Source organism: Pygocentrus nattereri, chromosome 22 (genome assembly GCF_015220715.1).
Source record: "Pygocentrus nattereri isolate fPygNat1 chromosome 22, fPygNat1.pri, whole genome shotgun sequence".
In the NCBI taxonomy this organism is placed as follows: domain Eukaryota; kingdom Metazoa; phylum Chordata; class Actinopteri; order Characiformes; family Serrasalmidae; genus Pygocentrus; species Pygocentrus nattereri.
The window spans coordinates 16,228,862-16,255,940 of NC_051232.1; the positions used below are offsets into that span (position 1 = coordinate 16,228,862).

General features: G+C 39.4%; 3 protein-coding genes across 3 annotated transcripts in view; 2 read left to right on the forward strand and 1 right to left on the reverse strand.

The window, feature by feature from the left end:
• The window catches only part of ugdh (UDP-glucose 6-dehydrogenase), a 21,249-nt gene extending 13,478 nt beyond the window's left edge, over positions 1-7,771 (forward strand). The window contains exons 9-12 of the mRNA XM_017715029.2: positions 4,019-4,158; positions 4,300-4,391; positions 6,374-6,484; positions 6,566-7,771. Coding sequence (XP_017570518.1) covers positions 4,019-4,158; positions 4,300-4,391; positions 6,374-6,484; positions 6,566-6,673 — 451 coding nt within the window. The 3' untranslated portion in view covers positions 6,674-7,771. The remainder of the gene's footprint in view (positions 1-4,018; positions 4,159-4,299; positions 4,392-6,373; positions 6,485-6,565) is intronic.
• On the reverse strand, positions 7,590-20,332 carry lias (lipoic acid synthetase). Its single transcript, XM_017715030.2, has 11 exons — positions 20,012-20,332; positions 18,650-18,822; positions 17,889-17,982; positions 17,257-17,337; positions 16,045-16,201; positions 15,822-15,879; positions 15,196-15,324; positions 13,839-13,984; positions 11,172-11,242; positions 9,401-9,512; positions 7,590-8,855 (listed from the first exon to the last, which is right to left on the reverse strand). The coding sequence occupies exons 1-11, from the start codon at positions 20,099-20,101 to the stop codon at positions 8,797-8,799; spliced, it is 1,170 nt and encodes a 389-aa protein (XP_017570519.1). The 5' UTR covers positions 20,102-20,332; the 3' UTR covers positions 7,590-8,796.
• Positions 20,333-20,377: 45 nt separating this feature from the next.
• Positions 20,378-26,318, forward strand: rpl9 (ribosomal protein L9). The gene is made up of 8 exons (XM_017715031.2): positions 20,378-20,424; positions 20,914-20,960; positions 21,092-21,207; positions 21,816-21,911; positions 22,054-22,186; positions 23,794-23,874; positions 25,462-25,578; positions 26,157-26,318. Exons 2-7 carry the CDS (start codon positions 20,915-20,917, stop codon positions 25,566-25,568), a joined length of 579 nt encoding a protein of 192 aa, XP_017570520.1. The 5' UTR covers positions 20,378-20,424; position 20,914; the 3' UTR covers positions 25,569-25,578; positions 26,157-26,318.
• The last annotated feature ends 761 nt before the right edge of the window (positions 26,319-27,079 follow it).

Below are 27,079 nucleotides of genomic sequence, written 5' to 3' on the forward strand. Positions count from 1 at the left end.
TCCTTTATGTAGGTTATGGGGAAATCAGGGAAGCCAAAAGTACAAGTTGAAACATGCATAAAATTACAGATGTAAATATGTCAACCACAACTTTTTTTTTAATTGATCAACCAAAACCTATACGACAATAGTTTTTGCAGGAATTAACGTCGTTATGTACAAAAAAATTCTCAATAAAATTCTGCTCGAAAACAAAGTGCATGAAACCACTTGGTTGCAAGTTTGATAATTCTTAAAAATACAACATTCCGCTACACAGAATATAGCAAAACAGACGCAGAAAGGAAAGTCCCTGCTAGCACCTCAGTTTTTGAAACAAAGGATGTATCACAAATGGAAAAATAATCACAAACTACTTTGTTGTTGTCATACACTTCAGGTTTTGTGACTCATACTACAACCTACATAATGTGATCTTTTTGGAGACTTTATTTTTGTGATGAGGTTTCAGTTTCAGCCCCTTGTGTCCTGAATTTTGGTTTCTGCCAAGAGTTTTTATTTCAGTGCACCTCTAATCTTTACCTCTGAAACACACATAATATACTTTTTCAGTTCATTTATACACACACAGGTAGTAAACATTTTGTAAACTTGCCTGTGTCCAAAGGTCTGCTGTTTTTTTGTTTTTTTTCCTCTCCCCCCACTTCCCCTATATGTAAAACTCTTGCCAGTTTACACACTTTAACCTTATGGACACACACCTGTTCCTTCCCTAGCCTTTACCCAGACTGAACAGGAAAATGCTTTTTCATCCACCTGAATGATTTTAGACAAATAATCATGACTGTGCAACTGCTCCACCTATATTAAAGTAGGTTAAACGGGCAACATAACAGACTTTGATTCATTTTATTATCTGGTTCATAAAACAAACAACTGAATGAGCTCTTGACTTAGCTGTGGTTTCAAAAGCTGAATATCCACTGTGTTTGAATATATTTAGAAAATGTGGTGTCCCAGCCTTGTATCACAAGTGGATATCGATTAGAATGAAATTTGTGTCATTTATGGTCTGAAAAATTCTCTCTTGAGTAGAGCTAGGGATCAGAATTATTAAAAACTAATACCAGTACTACTAAAGTGGGCATGACTTAAAGCCGACATAAATGTGAAGTGCTGGAAGTGGGTATTTTTACTGACTGCAGCAGACTGTAGGCTATTCAAGAAGTGCCTATAATAACATGCTTACGAAATTGAATTTAGACAAGCTTTCAGCCGTCTGCACTTTTAAAACAAGCCTGCTCATTGGCTCACATGCTGATCATACTGACTGCTTAAGTATTGGTGGGTATTGTTGTTGTTCGGATCAGCAATTTCAGGTAAATATATCATATAGCAGAAGAACACAGTGATATTTGAGAAGTGAAATGAAGTTAATAGGATTTACAGAAAGTGTGCAATAATTATTTAAACAAAATTAGGCAGGTGCATAATAAGTCAATAAGTCGTTTTATTGATTTGAATACCTTTAGCACTAATTATTGGAACACAAAATTTGTGAAAAAACCACAGGCACAGTTCTAGTTAAGGCCCAGTTCTAGTTAAGTGGCAGGCCAAGAAAAATTTCAGATTGGCAGAGGTGAAGGATGGTGCGAACAGTCATAGTCAACTCACAGACCAGCTCCAAAGACCTACATCATCTTGCTGCAGATGGTATCACCGTGCATCGTTCAACTAATAAGCGCACTTTGCACAAGTAGAGCCTGTATGGGAGAGTAATGCACAAGAAGCCTTTTCTGCGCACACGCCACAAACAGAGTCGCTTGAGGTATGCTAAAGCACATTTGGAATAAGGTGCTGTGGACTGATGAAACTAAAATTGAGTTATTTGGACACAACAAGGGGTGGTATGCATGGCGGAAAAAGAACACAGCATTCCAAGACAAACACTTGCTACCCAAGGTAAAATTTGGTGGTGGTTCCATCATGCTGTGGGGCTGTGGGGCTGTGTGGCCAGTGCAGGTACTGGGAATCTTGTTAAAGTTGAGGGTCGCATGGATTCCAGTCAATATCAGCAGATTCTTGAGAACGATGTTCACGAATCAGTGACAAAGTTGACGTTGCACCGGGGCTGGATACTTCAAGACAACGACCCTAAACACTGCTTAAAATCTACTAAGGCATTCATGCAGAGGAACAAGTACAACGTTCTGGAATGGCCATCTCAGTCCCCAGAGCTGAATATTATTGAAAATCTGTGGTGTGATTTAAAGCGGGCTGTCCATGCTCGGAAACCATCAAACCCGACTGAACTGGAGATGTTTTGTAAAGAAGAATGGTCCAAAATACCTTCAACCTGAATCCAGACTCTCATTTAAAGCTATAGGAAGCGTTTAGTGGCTGTTATTTCGGCAAAAGGAGGATCTACTAAATATTGATGTCATTTTTCTGTTGGGGTGCCCAAACTTATGCACCTGCCTAATTGTTTAAATAATTATTGTACACTTTCTGTGAATTCTATAAACCTCATTTCACTTCTCAAATATCACTGTGTTCGTCTGCTATATGACATTTAACTGAAATTGCTGATCCGAACAACCAATGATTTATAAAGGCAAATCATGAAAATTATCAGGGGTGCCCAAACTTTTGCATACCACTGTAATTTGGTTTGGAATAATGTGGAATGTTTAGATACTCTGTAGTAATGAAGCAGTTTGCCCAGTACCATAAAAGTATTCAATTTTGACACCAGCCCTACTTCAGAATCAGAATCAAGCTTTATTGGCCAGGTATGCTACACATACAAGGAATTTGGTTTTGGTTACAGGAGCTCACATTGCACAGTATCAGACAGACATTCACATGTAGGGAATAAAATAAATATAACAAAATAAAATAAACCCTGCATTCCTACCATCACTCACTCAGGCACACACACAGTCATACCTGTAAGCCTTACAGTTCAGAGTAAGTCTAAACTTAAAGTGCTGAGTGGCAGAGAAAGGGGTCAATGAGGTGACGGTCAGATAAGTGAGGTAATATGGCAGGTCGGTAAGATGCTAGAATAAACACTGGTTTGAGACGGCAGTTCCAGAGGATGGAGTTGAACTTGACACTATATACCAGTATATGTAGAAGTGCAGTTGAAGCTGAAATTATTTTGTGTAATATTTTAACTGTTCAAGAGAGTGATGGCTTGTGGGAAGAAGCTCCTTTGTACTTTTAAGGAGGTTCAGTACTTTCACAAGATTCTGGACCATACTCCAGAATACTCCAGATATTCAAGGAACCTGTTTTTATGTCCTGTTCTAAATCCAGGAAAATGATTGTATATTACAACAGCTGCAGAATGAGGTTAGGTTGGAAAAATGCCTGAGCAAGGACACCCCTGCCAGTTTGAGAACACTCAAACCTTAGTACAGGTTTGGGGGAAAAAAATTTAAGTATGATGGAGACTCTAGACCAGCTTAAAGAAAACAGTCGAAAATACTGACTAAAAAAGCTTTATTATACATGAGCTTGTTAAATAAGCAATAATGTACTTACTAATGTAAACGATAAATATCAATACCAAAACCCATAGAAAGAAACATTTACACATCACAAACACAAGCCCTGCAAAGACTCCTGCTCTTGGAAGAAGTGCAAAGTTTGAGCATACGGTTCAATGAAATCAACTGTTTTATTTGTTATATTAAGTGAGGGAAAAGTAAAAATTCACTATCGTTAGCTTGGTGCTAATATAACACAGAAAGCCCAATGGACAGGCTAGCAGAAATTAGCATTATTGCTGAAGTGGTTGGTAGTGCAAAAAGGTGATTTATTATTTTTTTTTGTTCAGATTGTGTGTGTGTGTGTGTGTGTGTGTGATTTGCTGTGGCAGTTCTTCCTGACCACAGTAATTGTTATTGTGATGGTTTAAAACTTCAAGACTAACATCGTTCATTATTGCAAAACAATATTAAGCAACTTGATTTTAATACAAAAAATGACGATGAATGCATAACAAGTGCTGCTATATGAAAAGCCTTTGTTTCCATCTCTTTATATTGACATACCATGCTGTAACTTTTAGAGAGTCATCCAGTATCTACATCTCTAAATATCTGATGGATGAGGGAGCAAATTTGCACATCTATGACCCCAAAGTACTCAAAGAGCAGATCATACAGGACCTGTCCCAGCCCAGCATCTCTGGAGACAACCCTCAAAGAGGTGGGCTTGAATTCTGGCTATGTCCATGTGTAAATACTGTGCCCTTCCTGTTTGAGATTGTTATGACACCAGTGCCATCTTAGAATTTGGGACAGAAGTCCTGATAAGTGTATGTAACTGTATCTTCTGATCTTTTCTCAGTATTGGAGCTGGTTACTGTTACATCTGACCCTTATGAAGCATGTAAAAGTGCACATGCACTTGTTATCTGCACAGAGTGGGACATGTTTAAGGTACGCATGCACAAATTGCCCATACAATACTAGGGACATACATTATCCTGGCTGTTTATTCATTTTATCGTTACCTGTAGATTGTATTCTGCTGGTTTTGTGTTCAGTATTAATATGTATTTCAATGTACCACCACATCAAACTTGCACTGTACTGCTATCATGGACACGTTAAAATGCCATCACTACAATTTAGTCAAACAAGTTGTAGTCTCACTAGAGCTTTTTTAAAAATGAGCCAATCAGCTCCACTTTGGCAAACTCCTGCACACTCCCACACTATTTACACGATACTGTAACAAGCGTGGTTTGTTAAAAGTCTGTAGATGTTATCCAAGTAATTTTGAACCCAGTGTGAAATAACACCACCACTGTTAACACATGATAGAAAATCACATATCTGGGCTATATATAAACAAAGGGTACTAAAAGGTTTCCACATTAAACACTGTTATATACTGATAGGCATGACATGTTCATCATAATTTAATATTACTGCACAGTATTTGCCATTTTTATGGTGGTACAGAGCACGTATTAGTAGTTTGTTCCATGCTGTATATTTATGTTTGAGTAGCTTCACAGCTCTTGGTGAAGGTTGTGGCTAGTGCTGGGCGATATGACCTCAAAACAATATCACGAGTAATTGAATATTTTACCTCAATTTTGATTAGTGAATGATTCCCCCCCCCCCCCCCCCCATAGTTTACTGACAAGGTTTATACTATAAATATGCTCTGCATATCTTAATGTAAATCGTCTCAACAGCCAGATCGGTATTCATATAGCTTATCAAGCGAGCTTGACATTCATCATAATTTCGCACTGCTGAGACATCATAAACATTTGGGGTGATATTTCTGTACAAAACATAGAATGGACTTATCCAAAACACCTCTGTGTTTGATGAGATTTTGAAAGAAGTGGCCGAACACGGCCATAGGAGAAATAAACTGCAGCGTCCAAGGACAGTTAAGAGTCTGAAAGCAAAGTTGAAAGAATCTGAGGACACGAAGTCAGAACATTCTGGCTGATGAGCCCGGTGGCGATGTGATGGCCCCTCTGACGCTGGTGAAGATGAAGTTGAAAGCTCCGGGAGCGACTGGCATTCGTTCATAGCCCTGATTGTTTACACCTCTGGATGAGCCACGTGAAGCATTGTTACGCATTGTTTTGTGCAGGTCAGTTTAGGTCAGCTGATCTTTTCAGACTGATTTGGTGAGAAAATCAGATTTGGGCCACATTTACCTGCTGTGAGAACAAAGCTTTAGCTGTCACAGACTGGACGTGGCAGAGTTTTTAAGGGGACAGTACATGAACATACTTTTAGATGAATTGCCTAGCCCGAGATGTGGCACTCTAGGGTTCTTAGCTACATTCCTAACTGCAAATAATAATGCAGTTAGCATTGTGTTGACCTTTTTTTTAATGATCATTTCATTACATGTCTTGGGCATTTAAAACGTGGTGATTTTTTTTTAATCAGTAATATATTAAAATATTTGTTGATTGTGTGATTTATTTCATGTAAACCATAGCAAGACAAGTTTTCCTACACATGAACATACTTTTCAGTGATATAGGTGATAACCTATATCAATACCAAAGTTATTGTACCTAACAGAGATCTAGAAATTTGACTACAGTTGTTGAGCTGAGCTGGTTGAAGGTGCTTGTTGTGGCAGGCAGATATAACTAAAAACGCTGACATTTTTCAGACATAAACAGATTTGCTTCCTAAGAAAAACACATGAGTAAAATCCTGTCTCTCGTACATCAGACAAAACTGCTTCAGAAAAGAAACATAAGGCTAAGCTTAACCAGTAGTTTTTAGTATGTTGTTTGGTGCTGCCCTAATCTTCAGGTACTTTGTGTGGCCCAGTTTAAGAGCTTTGTTAAATTGTCTTTTATATTTAATATATATATGTTTATACCGTAGCTTATTAACGTTGTGTGTATATTGCCATGGTGGTTTTGTTTAAGGATCTGGATTATGAGAAGATACATAACCAGATGCTGAAGCCAGCGTTCATATTTGATGGCCGCCGCGTCCTGGACCATCTGCACCCTCAACTACAGAGCCTTGGTTTCCAGGTGAGTGCATGGTTCTATCTGCTTTTCTCTCTAAGTGCAGTTTCACGGTGGTGTCTCCTAACTCTTGTTCTTTGTGTGTAGATTGAGACCATTGGTAAGAAAGTGACAACTAGGCTTCCCTTCACACCCTCTGGTGGAGTACCCAGAATCACCCTCAATGAACCGCCCAACAAGAAATCCAAAGCTTAAGGCGCACAGACACATTACACCATACATGCACTTTCTTTACCTTAGATGAATGTCTGGTAAAGAGAGCCGAAGTCTGAAATGTTCACACATTTGCCAGAATGTTCCCAAATTTTCAGTGTGTAGTCAATCTCTCATAAAAGTCAATTCCCCATGTTCACGTCACATGTATGGTTTGACTGCACTGGATCCATCACCCTTATCAGCCAAATCCTGTTCAAAGCAGATGAGCCATCCTTTTGTAAACCAAGACTTTTCCAGTCTTCTCCCTTGTCAGTAAAAATGCAGTTGATCAATTAAGTTTCCAAATGATGTTTAGTTTTTTTTTTCTAGTACTCAGTGGAACTAAGTAAGTCTTGGAGGAGGAGAATAAATAACGTGACCATTAAACACTGTTGCACTGACAAAAAGGATGTTTTGTCTTGTGTTTAGACTGAATTCTGTCCATTTCTAATCTGTATTCTTTTTATCATGCTGTTTCACATTCATTATAGACCACATGCTATATTTAGTGTCTTTTTTTCAGACAGGCTTTTTTTATAATGGGGAAATGCTATGTAGCGTATGTGAAGAGAAGTCTGGTATAAATTGTGTTTAAAAGATTAGTTGAGTCAAAAAGCTAATGTTGCCAACGCTGCATGAAAGTGAACAGCCATCAAGAAGGAAACGATGGCAGTGATTGTCGCCCAGCGTTATCCATTCACTGTTGGCCACATTAGTTTGGTCAGGCTGTTTTTATTATTGGCTGTGTCCCAATACTCTAAATACATTCCAAGTAGTGTACTTACTCATGCCAAATTGATGCCTCCTCCAGTTTCTGGAGTTCTATTTAAAATAATTTGACATCAATTTTAGAAAAAAAAAACTAGTTGTGATTTACATGCAACTTCATTTGTCAAAGAAAGAAAGATGAAAGATGTTTGTGTCTCATGTGTGATGGGGTTTAATTGAACACGATCAAGCTTAAGAAGATTCTAGTCAGTCATTACATAACTGTGTCATTTGAGATCAGTGTTAAAAAAATGCTCATAAATTCTCATACTGTATAGATTTGTAACACTAATGTAAAACTTTATTTCTTAAATAAAGGAATAAATGATACCCCTGTCTTATTTTTCAAAAATGAAAAACATTTTATTAACTGTTTAATACATTAGAAACTTTTGCAATTATTTAATTTGCACAATTACACTGTGTTAACATGGTCTTTGCCTCTTCATTATTTCAAATATTAATTTGTTATTGTCTTTAATTCCACCACCAAATTTTTTTCAGAGTGATGTGATTTTGAAATGGTTCATTGTAGATTACAAATCTGTGGATATTTGTTTCTTTAGAGTGGTAATAATAAGAACCAGAAGTCTCAATGTCTATAACACAGATAAAGGCATTTAGTTTTACTAAAACCACAAATAAACCAACTTCAAGTACCACCTAAACCTATGTTTTTATTTGAAAAGTTGATGGTAAATAAGTGATGAATAAGAACAAAAAAATGTTTTGGGGGGCCATTTTGCCTTACGAAGTTCTGTATATACCTCTCAATGGATTTTTTACCAAACTATGTTTTCATAATGTTTGAGACATCAGGTAGTGTTTTCACAACCTTTCTGTGAAGCTCTAAGAGGCATTAAAGGCTTCAGATGTCTGGTTTGCATCACTACCACTGAACAGTTCTGACCGTTTCTCTAGAATGGAGCAATTCATATCAAATCACTCTGAACGCCTTTGTTTACTTTTTAACTATTTATTAAATATGTACTTATTGCATAAGTAGATATTGTTGCTTGTGTTCCTTGTGCTACTCCACTAAGAAGACACAAGTATGTTTCCACCTTTTAACAGATAAGTCTAATGAAACTCGCTTGATATATACAGCAAGTTCAGTCAACAAGTTCTCCACTCCACAGTTGTTCAATGCCTCTCTTCTACTTTTTCGGCACCAGAAGACTACATTACCCACAGTTCATTACTGCCAAATGACACTTATTTAAATGTTCTATCAATAGAGGCTTCCCCCAAGGAAAGAATGGATTAAGCAGCTAAAGGAGTATAAATGTCATGTCGTGCTGTAAGATTTACTGACAGAGAGAAGAAAAAGATATGGAGGGAGACCAGTTTGATCTTCATTCCGATGTTTCTTCCATCTTCCTGTTTTTCAGCAGGTTCTTTAGGAAGAACTCACCTGAACAAAAGCAGGGCAGAAAAAGACAAAATAAACAACACAAAGAGGTGGAAGAGCAGAACTGACAGATTTGTGGTTTTCTGCTTCAGTGCAGTTATTTTTTTACTGCAAAAAAGATTTGACTGTACAGAGCTGTAATAAAAATGATCTTATTAGTGTAAACGGATCCTGGTACAAACAGACAGGCACATATAGGCCATAACTGGTTATAATGGAGAGGACAGCGTATCTGGCATATTTGATGTCACCTTACTTCAACGACTCAAAAAGGACGAAAAGGTTGTTGACAAAAGGGAAAACCACTGGTATATGAAACTGGCTTTGGGCTTTTGATATTTGCTGGATGAGACAACCCTGTGCTTAGAAGACTTGCAAACATTAATGCTGTCATTTCAAAACCAGGCATCTCAATTTTCAGCAGCTAGCATTCAAACTGTGGAAGAAATTACTTGGAATAAAAGAAACTTTAGAAAGTTTTTGCCTTCTCTTGTAAAGTTAGAACAGCAGCGATATGTAACCCTCTTGTTCAGTTTGATAGGAGTCACCTGCTTTGTATGAAGAGCGCACTAAAGGCCCACTCGCTGTGTAGACAAAGCCCATTTCCTGACCCATCTTCTCCCAGTAAACAAACTTTTCAGGAGTGACATACTCCTCCACCTACACAAAAAAGAAATAACTTTTCAAAATCAATGTAATATCAGTACAACATTAGCACATCAATACAATATACAGTCATGTGAAAAACATTAGGACACCCTATGAAATCCTGTATATTTAACATATTTGGACATGTGGATATTTAATATCAATTTTAATGATACTATGGGATCCAAGTAATATGATTAAACAATTACAAATTAAGAAAGGCCTTTTTACAATTTTCTGTAAAATGTCATTTTAAAAAGGTGAGGCATAAATTAGGACATCCCTACATGTTGTCCCACTTAAAATAGGTAAGCTCACACAGGTGTATCACATCAGGTGAACATGATCAGAACATCGTTACCCAGGATTTTGAATGAGGCTTGCTCTATTTAAACCTCAGAAAATTTGTTTGGTGTGACTGACTGTTGAAGTGAGAGTGAGCACCATGGTGAGATCCAAAGAGCTGTCTGAGGCCCTCAGAAAGAAGATTGTGGCTGCTTAGGAGTCTGGTAAGGGATTTAAAATGATCTCAAAAGAGTTTGACATCAGCCATTCCACCATCCAGAAAATTGTTTACAAGTGGAGGACATTTAAAACAACTGCAACCATGCCCAGGTCTGGCCGTCCAAGCAAGTTCACTTGTGGAAAGAGACTCCACAAGTTAAATTTTCATGGGAGTCGTGCAAGGAGGAAACCTTTGCTCTCTAAGAAAAACATTAAGGCCAGACTGAAGTTTGCCAGAGAGAATGCAGTCAAAGAGCATGACTTCTGGAATAATGTTCTTTGGACAGATGAGTCTAAAATTGAATTATCTGGACACCAGAACAGAAGACGTGTTTGGCATAAACCAAATACAGCATTCCAAGAAAAGAACCTCATACCAACTGTGAAGCATGGAGGTGGAAGTGTCATGGTTTGGGGATGCTTTGCTGCAGCAGGACCTGGCCAGCTTACCATCACAGAATCCACCATGAATTCTATTGTGTATCAGAGGGTGCTTAAGGAACATGTGAGACCATCTGTAAAAAAATTAAAGCTGAAGCGGAACTGGACCCTGCAACATGACAATGACCCAAAACATACCAGTAAATCCACCAAGGACTGGTTGAAAACTAAGAAGTGGAGAGTCCTGGAATGGCCAAGTCAAAGTCCGGATCTTAATCCCATTGAGATGCTGTGGAGTGACTTAAAACGGGCTGTACATGCAAGAAACCCCTCAGACATCTCACAGCTGAAATTCTGCATTGAGGAGTGGGACAAACTTTCTTCAGATCGATGTCAGAGATTGGTAGATGGCTACAAGAAGCGTCTCACTGAAGTTATTTCAGCCAAAGGGGGCAACACTAGTTATTAGAGGGTAGGGCGTCCCAACTTTTTCCTCCATTATAATGCACATTTTTGTTCATATCTTTTGTTACATGAGTAAAACAATGTGTTAATTTTTGTTGTTTAATTGCAATTAAATCGCTTTCTTTTTCAGGAATAAACAAACAAAATTGGACAGTGATATGTAAACATTTTTAATAAAAAATGTAAACTTCTTAATAAAGAGCTGACTATTCAATGGGGTGTCCTAATTTTTTCACATGACTTATACAAAACGTCAGTACAGACTAACTGTAAGTCAGGAGATGGTAGCTCCAATGCTAATGTAAGTATTTAGACAGGTACCTTCAGATGCCGTTTGGTTGGCTGCATGTACTGGCCCAAGGTCAAGCAGTCTACTCCAGAGTCCCTCAACTCTGAAAAGAACAACAATAATAACAACTATGTGCAATAGGACTATCACTTTTTTCTGATACTGATATTGAAACTGAGTAATGATGCAAATAGGTTTTATAAAAAAAAAAAAAAAAAAAGTTCACTCTACTAAACCACAGGATCAGTCAACACTAGGTACCAATTTTGTTTTCTTCTCTTCTTGAATCCTAAATTCATAGTCAGGGCTCCTTTCTCTCTCACACACACACAAACACATTTTCTGAGCTGCTTATCCTTCTGGGTTGCAGAGGGAGCTGAAGCCCATCCCAATGTTCACTGAACAGAAGGCAGAAATGGCTTCGTACAATATACACATCAAATTCTCACTTTGTGTTTTTATTAATGAAACCGAAAGCTCAACATACAGCTAATAATTATAAATGATCACATTACAGGCAGACTTGTTTAACATAAAACGTGTTTCTTTGCAAACACATTTCAAAGCACAAAGCATGTGTTGTATGCCTCTTGACATACAAAGTGTCACATAGTGTGTCAGAATAAAAGCCCTGTACAGGAGGGCAACCCATACCCATTACCTCATGTCTGGTCAATGTCAATATGTTATCTCTAATACTACGGCTGCTACTACTGATCATTTTTATTCACGTGGTGTTTTTCTCAGCCTCAAGTTGCTTTATGTTGCTAGGTTCATAAACAGAACATATCATAAGCTAACCTAAAAACCAATCAAAAGCAACCCAAGTAAACTGTTAAACTACACTGTGTGCACAATTATTAGGCAAGTGAGTATTTTGACCATATTATCATTTTTAGGCATATTTTCTAACTCCAAGCTGGATAAACTTGAATGCTTAATGGATTTAAGCATAGCAGGTGATGTGTATCTGTGTAATGAGGGAGGGTGTGGCCTAAGGAGGTTTTTATACACCCTATATCAAGGTGTGCATAATTATTAGGCAGTTTTTTTCTTTAGGCAAAATGGGCCAAAAAAGAGATTGAACTGACTCTGAAAAGTTAAAAATGACCAAATGTCTCTCAGAGGGATGCAGAACTCTGGAAATTGCTAAGATATTGGGGCGTGATCACAGAACCATCAAACGTTTTGTTGCAAACAGTCAACAGGGTCGCAAGAAACATGCTGAGAAAAAAAGACGCAAAATAACTGCCAAGGATTTGAGAAGAATCAAGCGTGAAGCTACCAGGAACCCATCATCTTCCAGTTCTGTCATATTCCAGAACTGCAACCTAGCTGGAGTATCAAGAAGTACAAGACGTTCAGCGCTCAGAGACCTGGCCAAGGTAAGGAAGGCTGAAACCCGAGCACCACTGAACAAGACACATAAGCTGAAGTGTCTAGACTGGTCCAAGAAGAATCTGAAGACCGATTTTTCAAAGGTTTTATGGACTGATTAAATGAGAGTGACTCTTGACGGACCAGATGGCTGGATCAGTAACGGGACAGAGCTCCACTTCGAGTCAGACGCCAGCAAGGTGGAGGCGGGGTACTGGTATGGGCTGGTATTATTAAAGATGAGCTGGTTGGAACTTTTCGGGTTGAAGATGGGCTCAAAATCAACTCCCAAGCCTACTGCCAGTTTTTAGAAGACACTTTCTTTAAGCAGTGGTCCAGGAAGAATCTGCATCTTTCAAATAGACAATGATTTTTATGCAGGACATGCTCCATCACATGCATCCAAGTACTCCTCTGCATGGCTCGCCAGTAAGTCATCAAAGATGAAAAACGTATGACATGGCCCCCTTCCTCACCTGACCTGAACCCAACTGAGAACTTGTGGGCACTTCTTAAACGGGAGATTTACAGTGAAGGAAAACAGGACACCTCTCTGAACAGGGGCTGGGAGGCTGTGGCTGCTGCTGCACAAAAAGTTGATCGTCAACAGATCAAGAAACTGACAGACTCCATGAATGGAAGGCTTATCACTGTTATTGAAAAGAAGGGTGGCTGTATTGGTCACAATTTTTTTTTATTTCTCAGAAATGTTCATTGGAAAGCTTTGAATTGTTTGTTTATAATTCTCACTTGAACAGATGAAAATAAAAAAGTGATATGGGATAATGTGTGATTTTCATTTAGCTGCGTAATAATTCTGCACCATTATAGTTGCCCAATAAATGTGCACATATAGATATTTTCCTTAGAAAGCCAAAACTTCACTTTTACTTTCTTAAACATTCATGTTTGAGGTTTATTAACATTTTGGATTAACCGAGAGCGCTGTCGTTGATCATTAATAAAAATAATCCCCAAAAATATGACTTGCCTAATAATTGTGCACACAGTGTAAAGGGGGGATTACAAAAAATTTCAACATCTGTTTCCATGACATACTTTCGTGCATTTGTGTATGTTCTTATGATGATGTTATATGTACACATACACACGTGCACGCACACACATTTCTATGGATGGAAAACATTATGTAGTGGTGATCAAGCTGATATTAAGCAAGGACAAAACTTGACTAGTAGGAGGGCCTTTCAAATATATAGAAAGAAAATATTAATAATGAGTTATGTTTATGGAATTACAGTAAAGAAATACATTTAAACAGGTCAGATGCCCCATGTTTTGTGTGGGCAGTGTGTATGTACCTTTCATAGTCGAGTGCACCTGTGCATCTGTCTCTCCCAGCCCAAGCATGATGGAGGTTTTAGTGAGCACACTTGGTTTTACTTTCTTGGCATGGCGTAGCACACTGAGCGACTGGTCAAAGTTTGCCCGTGGGTCCCGCACATACCTAAAAGTCAAAATGAATATCAGCAACAAAGTTTGACCACAGAGTGCAGATTACCAATATCAGTTTTAGACAGTAAACCGTTGTTAATATTTGACTGTACTTTTATAATGACGCTAAAACTCTAAAATACAACTAATTCAATTAGAAAAACGGAACCACTTCAACAATTCCTGGATTTAAACGTGACTCAATTTGTTGAAATATTTCTGGCACCTGGTGGAAACGGCAGGTACTGCAGTACGCAAACAAAGCGAGAAGCAATTTTTACTGGGAGTGCCACCTTGTGGAAATTGTGGAAATATTTTTAACGATTTAAGAAACATGACTACACACAACACCACAAGTGCAATTAGCAAAATAGAGCCACTATCATAGCATCTTGCTCCAGCTTTGTGAATTTATAATCTAAAATGTGATGACACAGTAGTCCAAGTACTTACAAGTACCCTGAAAATAATGAATAAATGTGTACAACACTGACCTAGCTCCATTCTGGAGGAGTAAAGATCATGTATGCAGTTTAAAGAAATAGGTAGGTCGGACTTGGTCCAACTCTGTCAGCTCTGTAACTTCTGAAACGTTTGGGCTAACAGGAGTTTGTCTCCAATATATCTTTATTGCATTTACACTCAAGTTTTTCTGAGGAACACTAAGGTTTTTCACAGATCAGATAGCGATCTGACCCAAATCTATGAAACAGTTAAGTGTAAATATATTCTCAACTAGGGATGCATTGATAACTGTAATGGTATTGGGTTCATTTAGTTGCGCTAGTTGTCAAAACCCACTCTTCTCCACTGTGACACTACTTGATTCAAGGTAGCTAGCTAAGCTAATACACTTCATTTAAAATCAGCTAGATTTGCTAAGGCACATTGCCCTTATTTACATTAACAACTACTTCATTCCAAGTAGGTTACTCATTATGGTATCAGCATCTGTATCAGCAAGTACCAAAAAACACATACTCATACTGAGGCTGACAAAAACAGAAGGTATTCTGAGGATCTATATTCGTCTACACATTACAAAGTACAGAGCCAGTTTCTTAAATGCTAATTACACTTAAACCCGGCCTAAAAAGGATACTCAATTTAGGAAGTACCACTGGTGTTGCCATTTAGTCCAAGACTAGTCTTAATCCATATCTAGACAACTGGTACAATGAGTTACCTATACAGTTTTAAAGTTCTGTGCTGAATTGCACTGACCTCTGCAGCTCTCTCACTGTCTCTACATTGTGGGCATAAACGTCTAGGCCAGAGAGAGCAATCTTTTCCACTGCTGAGAGGTCACCACGGAAATCAGGGGTCAGACACTCTACCAGGATAGTGGAGTTCCTGTAAGAAGGCATATTCATTACAGGATGTGAGAAATCTGTTTTCATTTCATGTAGACACACACATTTGTCACTTTATCAGATATACACACCATAAGTGCCCTGTATAAGTAAACTGTAAAACAGACTACAATAGGACCAAGTTTGACCAGTTCTGGACCATTCGCAACACAAAAGTGACACTGATATGGTGCTGCCACGTTAGTATGTATTGTGCTGGTACAAGAGTATCAGGATCTGCTGATCATCTCTCAATGTCAGTGTCCTCCTCATCTGACATCATGTTTAACTGTACACGCACACAAACTCCCAGTAACTTAATTGAGTAATAAAGTAATGTTATTTCTGTGGCACATGCATTCTTTTTTCCAGGATCCGCTGGAGAATGACCAACACAAATAAAAAGAAATATGTAGCTGGGACATTTTGCTCATCCTAATATCGCAGGCACCCTTTGTTGTTTTTATTCAAAAAAGGTATGAACTACAGCTTTTTTACCTCTCTTTGAGATTGGAAACAGTCTTTGCAAAGTGTTCTGCACCACCATCAGCAAGATCTGTTGTCAGCAAGACAAATATAAACACATAAATATTATATATCAGGATCTGCTGCTCTCTCAATGTTAGTGTACAAAACACAAACAACATCTTAACACCAATCAGAACCAATCAGTTATTTTCCCACTGCAATCAAGTAAAGCAGTGTTCATGTGTGTGCTCACCATCTCGGTCCACTGAAGTGAGCACCACATAGTCCAGCCCCCACGCAGCAATGGCTTTAGCAGTGTTGTATGGCTCATCAGGGTCCAGAGGAGGAGGCTTCCTTGCTGTCTTTACAGAACAAAACCTGCAGCCGCGCGTACATGTGTCTCCCATCAACTATATGGAGACAAAGAAAGAGAGAGAAAGAAAGAGAGATGACATTGTTGTTGTAGCCAAGATTATGCAGTTATCTGTTTTTTTAGAAGAAAATGTTAGAAAATATGCATCACCTGAGGAGGCTGGATAGCTAACAAACATTAGTTCTACTATATTTGTTTTTTGTCTTCTTAAAATGGCAAGCACAACAGCTTTTAAAGCTAAAGCAAGCAAGCAAAATGTATTTATATAGCGCTTTTTACAACAGGTACAACATTGTCACAAAGCAGCTTTACAGAACAATCAGTATTACAGAGAGAAGAGAAAAGAAAAGAAAAGAAAATCCAGGTCCGAGCCCCCATGAGCAAGCCAGCGGCGATGGTGGCAAGGAAAAACTCCCTAAAAGAAGAAGAAACCTTGAGAGGAACCAAGACTCAGAAGGGGAACCCATCCTCCTAAGGTCGACACCGGATAGCAAACATTATTTGTATGAAGTATTATAGTAAAGTGGGAAAAGAAAAGATCTGAGGGTGAGGACTGCACAGCAGGACTGCACAGCAGTCACATAAAGTTGTCACATGTTCTGGTATGAGTGGTGGTCAGCTGGCATATTTAAGTAATGTAATGTTTAATCTCACTTGAACGCCTTCCTTTACTAATACTATTACTTTCTTTATTGACACCATTATACAGAGACGTTATACAGTAGGAGTGACACGCTGGATTAAACTTGTAATGCTAAACATGGTGGTATGTCCCAAAAAAAAGTCACTTGCCTTGTTGGTAAAGCCATGAGCAAGAAAAAACATTTTATTTATCTGTGGAGATATGTACATGTATATTAGCCTGAACAAAATGGAAAAACATTTTTGTGTGGTATTTGAGCTAAAGGCTACAAACTATGCAATTTTTGTCAGATATTCCCAATGATTTCAACTATGTTTTTGAACCTTGAAATGCCATTATGGTAGTAGTTCTCCTACTTAAGTAATGTACATGTAATATGCGTTAAAATCTAGCATGCACTTGCAAACTGTGTGCTTGATATCGCATATCGGGCACACTTGCATACTAACCATGATGGTTGCGGTGGCTGTAGCATACTCTCCACCACCCCAGCATTCTCCGATGTTTGGACACCTGGCCTCTTCACACACCTGCACAGCAATATTACAGCCAAAATTAGGAACGGATATAATTTAGCTTGACTTTAGTTTAATTAAAATGCACGTTTTAAAGCATAAAGCAGCTTTGTGTAGACACCTAAAGATGGCAATAGGAATAAAAGCTGAGGGCACAAAAGAGCAACTGAAAAACTAAGGAACTATTCAAACAGAATTATTTCTACCAGGTTCTACGAGGTTTAGAACAAAGTGCCTGTATAACTTTCCCCAATTGCTACAGTTAGCGCCAATGTTCACAGGCTTTGGGCGACAGATGCCACACTCAGATCACAATGACAACACAGCACACAGGTGTGTCTATTAGCAGATTTTGTTGTCTATTAGCAGATTTTTTAATCACTTTGTCCTGAGGTCAACTGAAACAGGACTATTTCCAAAGGAGCTTTGGTTGAAGATCACTCACTTAAAGATTACTGTAAGAATTACAGTTTTTTAATGGTTTAAAATTACAAATCTTGTTGGTTTCAAGCTGCAGTACCTTCTCATGTACACCATAACCCAGATTTTTGATTTTAGATACTTACAGTGTGTAAGTTCAACTCTCTGAGAGTATTCTTCAATTGGTTGTAGTTTTTCCCAATAGGAATCTCTGTCTTCAGCCATGGTGGTAACCTAAGCCTGCAATATATAATATTTAAAGCACATTTTACTGGTCTTAAAGTCAACATCAGTGTAGGACAAATGAATGTATTTTCCTGCGTCCTATATGTAGTTCGCTTTACTAATATGTTTTAGATATGGGTGATCCAAAGACAGTTGGACAAAAGTGCAGTTTTGAACACTTTATTCAGATTCCTTGCAAATGTATGAAATGTTTAATTCATGAATAAACTAAGTTATGAATTAATCACCCTTATAACAGCTACCAATTCCAGGACCACCCTCCCACAACGAGAAGCTTAATGAAAACAGGTCCATGTTACCTTATCAAGTTTCAACTCAGTCCTACACTAAAAATTAGAAATAGCATTATACAGTCAATATTATTCTTTTAGTTGTGGCCAATTGCACCCATTAGTTACGTCTTCTGCCCTAACACAATGCACCAAACTCTCTTGGTCTACCAGTCACAGAGGGCTGTGGCACTGGCAGGGATCAAACTTGCAATGCCCCTGCAATCTGGCCAATGGTTCCATTCTTAATTTGCTTGGTTATAAGTAATGAAGCTTTTATTTGGGTTTATATGGAGTCAAGTATCTGATCTTTCATTAGACCGCTACTAAACAGCGCTTACGTTGTATGTTATGTCTGAAAATACATGTATTTAGACACTCAACTGACTCACCGCTCTCCCTTCTGTCGTTTCAGGTTGCCCCTGTATTCTTCCCACTTGCTTTTCTCTGAAAGTTCGCCTGATATGAAGTCCTGCAGATCCAGACCATCTTCTTTAATCTCTTTCTTTCTGTCTTGCAGCGTAGCCGATGTACTAGGCGCTGTGGTCAGACGACTGGTCTGTACCTGTGAACGCACATAATTGACACATAAAATGTCATCATAAGACGCATGTTTGACTTGAATTAACTGTTAGTGTGGATTCATGTATAGGCTTCTTAAGCAGTTAACAGCATGTTCATATTAGGAACTCCTGGTATAACAGTATTTTTTTCTATGGGAAAAATTAATAAAAATGCCCCATCAAGTCCTATGGTAGACAAAAAAAGTTCCAAACTGAAATGACGAGATCATCGAGGTGAAACATGAACGATGAACGTCCACTCTTAAACCGCTACTCTATAACAATCCAAGATATTCAAATATTCTCAAAAATGTTCAAGAAAACCGTCACAAGCGTGGTATTAACACCAGCAGTCTGATGAGCTGTTTGAAAATTGTTCAAAAGAGCATGCTGTGATATATTACTTCTATAAAACCAATATAAACATGCATGTATAACTTTACCACATACAAAGCTTATGTAAAGATATATCTATACTAGAAATGTATACAACTGATGCTTAGGAAACCAGGCGACCCACTGGTGACATCCTGTAAGTTAAAGATAAAAAAATAATGCGTGGCCACGACTTATTAGCGCGTGGGAACCAGGTCCTAATGCGTGGCCACGCCTTAGTAAAGCGTGGGAACGAGATCCTAATATGTGGCCATGACTTAGTAAGCCATGATCTTGTTCCCACGCCTTACTAAGTCACAGCCACATATTAGGTCCTGGTTCCCACGCGCTAATAAGTCGTGGCCACGCATTATTTTTTTTTATCTCTAACTTGCAGGATATCACCGGCGGGGCTCCATAAGGGCGCGCGCCGTGTGTGCAAGATCACCCAGAACGGCAAAGCGCTTCTCTCTACGTTGCAGCATTACGCTGTTAGAGCCGCCGCCGTTCGCTCCCTGCACGGTCCCCTCAGTGTCTAGTTACCAGAAAAAGCACTGAAATGTAACCGAACGGTTTATTCTTATGAAGGCGTGAAAAACCGGCTGACTTGCCTTAAAATCGCGCAAACTCGCTTGAACACAGAATCAGAGAAGCCAGCGTTACCCGGCGTTAACGCGAGCGAGGTCAACTCGTCGGTAACGGCTGCCTTTAGGTCGAAAGTCACAGACGACGTCGGTGCGGCCGGTCAGTGGCGACAGCTAAACACTGACCTACGGAACACACAGTAAAGCACGTGTATTTAATACAACCACTTACATGTGACCTTTCAAGGCCCTTGGGTGACAACAAAATATGACTACCGCACACACGACCAGCAGCAAAACAACTTCTGTTAATCATCGCCATGACTTCTTCAGCTAGCTAGTCCCTCACTGACATCTCTTCATCTGCCATCGATTACACGACCCTTGCCGACTTTAACCCTTCAGCCCACACCTGACTTGTCTTATCTCGATATATCAGGTATTATTAATTCTAGTCTATTTTAACTCAATAATTATTTGCGTTTTTATCCAAACATCCAGTGAATGTTCACTTCGCTCCAAGCGCTTTTCACATTCTCGATACTCCATCTGTCACGCCTGAAGGCTTAGTAATGATGTCAGCGCGTAAGCGCTACAATTGCGTCATGACGTCCCTTCTCTTTCCTTTCCTCCTCTATCGGCGAGGTAAGAACATGGCGCATCCCGACTCTGACAGTTTTCAATCCACTGTAATCCTCTTTAATGTGCCGCCTCACACTGCTGTCGAGCGCACTGGTTGTTATCTAAGTGTCAGTTGAAGCACTGATGTGTATATTTTGATTGCGTAGCTCAGTTTAGCTCGGATGGAGAAACCCAAGTATTCGGCCTCAGTTTATTTGTTAGCTCTTACATAGATGTCCTTTACTCTAAGTCCTTATAAGCCATAACGGGAGGGACGGTGTTCATGGATTTAGTATTTTTGTTCTGGAACAGCCGCTCAAAGTGAAGAGAGACGGAGTTGTAACTCTTGGTAAACCGACCGCTCGTTTAATTCGGCTCCATTAGCGGGCATAGCTGCGCTACCGGCTAGCATACGCCGGGGAGGACTCGTCTCTAGTTGTGTAGCTTAACCTGTTTAATGTCGTTTTGGAAGTGAACTTGAAGCCATCGTGACTCTAATGTCCTTCTGTACAGAATGAAGACCATTCTCAGTAGCCAGACGGTGGATATCCCTGCCAAAGGTATGCCAAACGCCCATGTGCTGTTCACTTGGCTCGTTCCAGTTGGAGTGCGGTCCAGTCCTCAGACCGGTAGCTAGTTGGTTTGGTCTGCTGGTTGTTTTTATAGTTGCTGTTTTTCTTTGTTCCTGCAGTCGATGTGTCCCTAAAGGGGCGCACCGTCACCGTGAAGGGACCCCGCGGGATCCTCCGCCGGGAGTTCAACCATATTAACCTGGAGCTCCGTCTGCTCGGCAAGAAGCAGAAAAAGGTGAGGAGTAGTTCTGGTGCCCTGGATGGTTCTGTAGTCTGTTCCTGGCTGTTGCTTGAGACGCCTGGAGAATACAAGGGTTTGACTGTCATGGCTGTGTTCGTGTTGTCCTGAAAGAAGTGACACACATTAGATTTTTGGCTCAGTGTGAAACGCCTGATGTCTGTAAAACTGTAAGGACATGCAAATCTGATCTGATCTGACCAGGTCAGAATGACATTTATATGTGGACCAAGATCACATCAGATTGTTTCTGATTGGTGTCCATGCAACTTTTCATGGACTATCAGATGTGTCTGGTCTTTGTAGTTGCCTGTGTCTCTGTCTAACAGATATCGAAGTAGCGGTCTTGTGTTTAGATAGGCATACCTGGTTCATTCAGACTAGACACACTAAAATAGCCTTTGAGGAGGGATCCCAGTCAGTTTTCCCTTGACTGTGTGAAAATGTTTTTGCACAAGTTTTATTTTTTTAATGTGGTTTGAGCACACCGGTGATTCATTTAGGTGAATTGAAAATGGAAATTGGCCAAAATGGATCAGGACGTGTGTGATCTGACAAGATTCAAACATGCTGAGTTTATGTAGCTATTTTTCTCCCCTGTGTAGCTGCGTGTGGACAAATGGTGGGGTAACAGGAAGGAGCTGGCCACTGTCAGAACCATCTGCAGCCATGTTCAGAACATGATTAAGGGTGTAACTTTGGTAGGTACATCATATATGGGTTATATTATTATGTTAAGGCTGAGCAGAGCCACTATTACTGTGATGTGAAGTCTCAGTGGTGTGGATTTCTTTACTGAAGTTTGTGAATGCTGGGCTGTAATGTCGTGTTTGGCATGTCTAGGGCTTCAGGTACAAGATGCGATCAGTGTACGCCCATTTCCCCATCAACGTGGTGATTCAGGAAAGCGGAACACTGGTGGAGATCAGAAACTTCCTGGGAGAGAAGTACATTCGCCGTGTCCGCATGAGGCCAGGTATTTTGTGTGTTTGCTAACTGACCTGCTGTACTGAAATGTGCCTGGTGATTGGTTAATGCTGTGATCTAGCTTGGTTTAAAACAGAATTTTCCAATCTCCATAGGTTTTAATCTGCTCCTGTGTTTGAGGCAGGCATTTTAAGGCTTGACGTTTGGGTAAACATCTGTGAACTGCTCTCTTAGCTTGTTGATAGTGATTTGCACAAGCAATCAATGCTGGAGAAGCTCCATTGTGTAGTTATATAATCAGTTTTGTGTATGTGTGTTCGTTATATATGTGTATATATACTTGGTGGAGGGCTTATAATTTAGAATGATGGATACAGAAGGTGATGTGGGATTTAATGTAAGTGAGGGCAATGTGCCTTAGCAAATCTCCCTAGTCCTCCTATGTCTAAGCACTTGAAGAGAGAGAAATAAAGCTGGGGTTAGACTAAGTAAAATCTAGCCTAATTCTAACCCTGCTTCTCAGTCTGTGCTGATTGGCTCTAGTCAGCAGTTTTTGTTAGTTGACAGGGAGACTAAATTGAGTAGTGTGAGAGTCACAGACTAAGGTTTGTCTCCTGATTGTATTTTGGACCAGTAGGGTATCAAACATGTTTGATTATTTTAGCATCTGAGCATAATCTAGTGGTATATACTGGTTAGTGACTCAATCTGAACAAACCCCAACATCCAATGAAAATTTATAGTATTGTAGCATGATTTATAGAATCTAAAACACCTAACGGACCAACCACATCTTTACATCCAATATCTTCACTTAATTATGTTTACCTGATGCCTTTCACTCGGTGCAAACGGCAGTGAAAAGAGTAGCAGCAAGCTGCTTTTATTTGCGTTAAGTAGTAACAGGAGGACGAGTGAGTTCTTGCAAGTTTGAGTTCGGCTCAACAATAGGTTAATAAGACAATCTATTGGTCACCCAAAACAGTCTGCAGAAACTGGTCAGATAGTGAGATGACTACTTTGTCAAGACTCAGTCGTGTAGTTTGTCCAAGGTTTAAGAGGTCAATTTAACTAGTTGACGGTAAAGTAGACAAGATTTTACAGTTTAAAAGCACGTTTGTAATGTTTTGTTTACGCTCGTAGCCAGCTAACATTATTCTTTTTGTGAAATAATGGTCTGGCTGATGTCTTATTAATCTTCATGAACTCTGTGAATAATAATACAGGTAACAGTTCTCTTCGGTAAACGTCAGATATTTATATTGAGAGGATTACTTTTGAAATTCTCAGTTGGTACCTTTTGATATGGATCCCCCAGTGTGGGGGTCAGCCAGCACTGCTGAAAAATCCTAGCAGAGTCCCTTTGACTTTTAGCTCTTTAGTTGAACTATCATAAACATGACATTATACAGCTATGGCGCCACAGAATTGAACAAGACAATTTTTGAAGCCTGTGCTTACAAAAGTTAAATGTTGGCTTTGACATGTTAGTGAAACCTATTTGGTTGTATTAGGAATTTTGAATGTTTATTGTTAGCAACTCGGTCTGTGAAATGCCAAATCTAGTGTTTTAATGTGTGAAAACCAGGAATGTAATTATTTTGAGAAGGATGTTTACTGATGCCAGTGCCATCTTCTGTATTTCTTGACTTGTAGGTGTGAACTGCGCACTCTCTGCAGCCCAGAAAGACGAGCTGGTTTTGGAGGGTAATGATATTGAGCTGGTGTCGAACTCAGGTGAGATCCTATCTTAAGTTCATGCTAAAGACCAAGCATTGCCAAAAGCATCTTGACTATACACTATCCTTATTTTGTGTTTTTTACGTTATTATAAGTAGGTGCAATGTATTGACAGATGCTATGTTTTTAAATGGAAACTCTTATACCAGACTTGCTGCTGTTAATAGCAGCTGATAATCGAGTGTCTTGTTTAGCTTTTGCATGCATTTGAGTAGTCCAGCGGTGTCCAGTATTGCGTACAAAAGGCCAGTGTGGCTGCAGGCTTTCCCTCAAAATGAGCTGGAGTACACCTGATTTCCCTTGTTTAATTGGTTGACCTTGGTCTTCAAACTGCTGATCAGGTGATCTCCTGCTTTATTGGAATGATAACCTGCAGCCACGTTGACCCTTTGTGAATACGTTGTGAAGGATGCCCTCTGAGTAGTCGCTAGTGCAGGGAATGTCACTTAATTTTAACTCCATTTTACCTAAATTCATTTTAAATTTAACTTTTCACAAGATCCTCATTGTACTTTTTGGAGAAGTTATGTAGAAAGTTTACAGTAAATTAAAGTTAATTTTGTTAATTTCCTGGTTGTCAGTCGTCGTTGGGTGGCCCAGAAATGCCTTTTGTTGGTGCATCTTTAATGAAGAACCATATTTGTTCAATGAGGTGTTCTGTGGTCACTAATTGCAGGAGAATTTACTTGGGAGCCAAAAGCTGGTATTTTTTAATTGTACCAAGTATGTTGTAGTGCTTGTACCAAATCTTGAACTTTTTTTTTTTTTTTTTTTTTGGTTGTCGTTGCTCCTTGCAGTTTTTCAATAAAGCTGTGTAAACATTGTGGTCACACATGATCTGTATAGAAACTTAAGTCTTTCTAAAGTTACGTTGCTATCACGGAGCATGTTTTTGTTCAATGAAAGGGTTGTGCTACCTTAACTTCGACCCAGCTTTGACTCCTCAACCCTCCTAAGTGCCAAAGTATTTTAGGTCTGCTTTGACGCCCGTTTCTGGTTGATTGCTTTGCTTCCAGATCCAAACCATTTGAAGGCTGTGTAGATTAGCTAATCTTCTCATTGTCCCTCTAGTAGACACCAGAGCCCTTCAGTCTCAGCTAAGGCTGCACAATCCATTCTTTACAATTTTATTGCTCTTTTCAAAACTGATCTTGCTGAAGCCTGCTAGTTGAGGAGTGCTCCAACCAGTTACCAGGTCTTTCACTGTGTACTGCGAGCCTCTGTCATAGTCCAGATGAATGAACTCTTCTGCAGACCTATGCTAAGTGTCATTGATTCACAGAATTATTTTTTTCCCTTTTTAAGAAACTAATTTCAATCCTATTTGTCCATAGCATGCAGCCCTAGCTGTAGCTTAAAGCAGTGTTTCTTAATCCTGGTCCTTTAGCACCCCCCCCCCCCCCCCCCCCCCCTTAAAATATCCACAACAGTGGGCCTCCAGGACCAGGGTTGCAAATCACTGGCTTAAGGCTAGCTTAGTCTTCTACTTTGCTCTGTCAAACTTGACATGCTTACCCTTCTGACTGTGTAGCCCCTACTTGTGTGTGTGCATGTTTCTCACCACCCTAGTGTTTCTTGTTTCAGCGGCCCTCATCCAACAGGCAACCACAGTCAAAAATAAGGATATCAGAAAGTTCCTGGACGGTATCTATGTCTCTGAGAAGGGGACAGTAGTGGATCCAGAGGTGTAGAGGACACAAGGTTAGAGTGGGTCCATCATGTCGTTGGGGCTGTCAGACATGGCAGTTTTCTTTTCATCACTTTCAATGTTTTCTTGGTCCCTTTCTCACTGTTCTCTCATGCTCTGTTGTGGGACCTGCTGAGTTTTCTTTGTCTCCTTTACTCTTTGCTTCGCTCCGTTTTGTCCTTTTTGTGTGCCACATCTACCAAGATTTTTCTGGGGATTGACAGGGTTGTGATACAAGGTGGTTTTTGCTTAGTTAAAGGGTTTTACCTTGACATTAAAACATTGTTTATTTGCAGTTTGACTAATTTAGTTGTTAATGAATGCTAAGACTCAAATCACTAACACCATTTTCTCTACTTCCAGCTTTTAACTTTTTTTTTTTTTTTTTTTTTTTTTTTTTTTTTTTTTCCGTGCATGTCTGCCTTTTACTACTTTGCAAGATTTGATCTTGGAGGTTTCATTTAGAACTGGACAAAAGTTTTTATTTTTCCTCAACAGGTTGCATAGTCTCTAATGCCAACTCTCCTATCCAACCACCTTGTACCTTATTTTATCTTATTTCCTGTTAATGTTTTCCTTTTCTCTCTGTTAGCTGCGCTGATCCAGCAGGCCACCACTGTACGGAAGAAAGACATCCGGAAATTCCTGGATGGAATCTATGTCAGCGAGAAGACAACTGTGGAGGAGCAGCCAGATAATTAACAGCATCTGTCCTTGTAAAATCTGTCAATAAACCTTTTTTTTCCACCCACCACTTGCAATTGAAGTTGTTTGCATCTTTTCAGCAAATACTGAACCAGTAATTTCATTTAGTTCCGTCATGACGGCCTACAGAAACTTTGCTCTGGTTTTTAGATCTGAGATGGTGTGCTCTTCAGTTTCCCTTTGAGTGGCATGTGTTTATTGACTGACAGTAGCCGTGCATCAAAGCATGTGGGGTTGGACTTCATCTCTCAAATCGAAGCTAACACAATCAGATGCATGTAATTACGTGGTTGCAAATATGCGTACTTCATTAGAAGGTATAGATTAATTAGTAGATCAGGGGTAATTTAATGTAGCATGATTTCTCAAGCCTAAAGTGAGAGCAGCCAATGAGGGGATTTCTTCCTATTGGATGAGTTTGATATTGGGTTGGAGTTATAACTGAATAACGCTGTTGTGTAATACCGCCAAAGTAAATTAGGGTTGTAATGATAGCGGAGACACAGACATACAGAAGAAAAAGGATTAATATGCAGTGGACGAAGAATCGGGGCGCTTCTTGGTGCATGCAGTGCCAGATTAAAGACCCCATGTCCAGCATTAGCCTTTTTCTGTCAATTGTAAAGTTACTGAGTGTTCATAACACACACCAATAATTTTTTTGTGAGCATTTCTATCCAATCTATTCTTTCGGCTGTTTGTTGTGCCATAATTACGGATCTCTGTAAATGAACTCCTAGGATTTCCCCATTGTATTGTGCCTTGTTCAAAAAACGCTAGAAATAAACGAATTTGAAGTAATCCAGATGG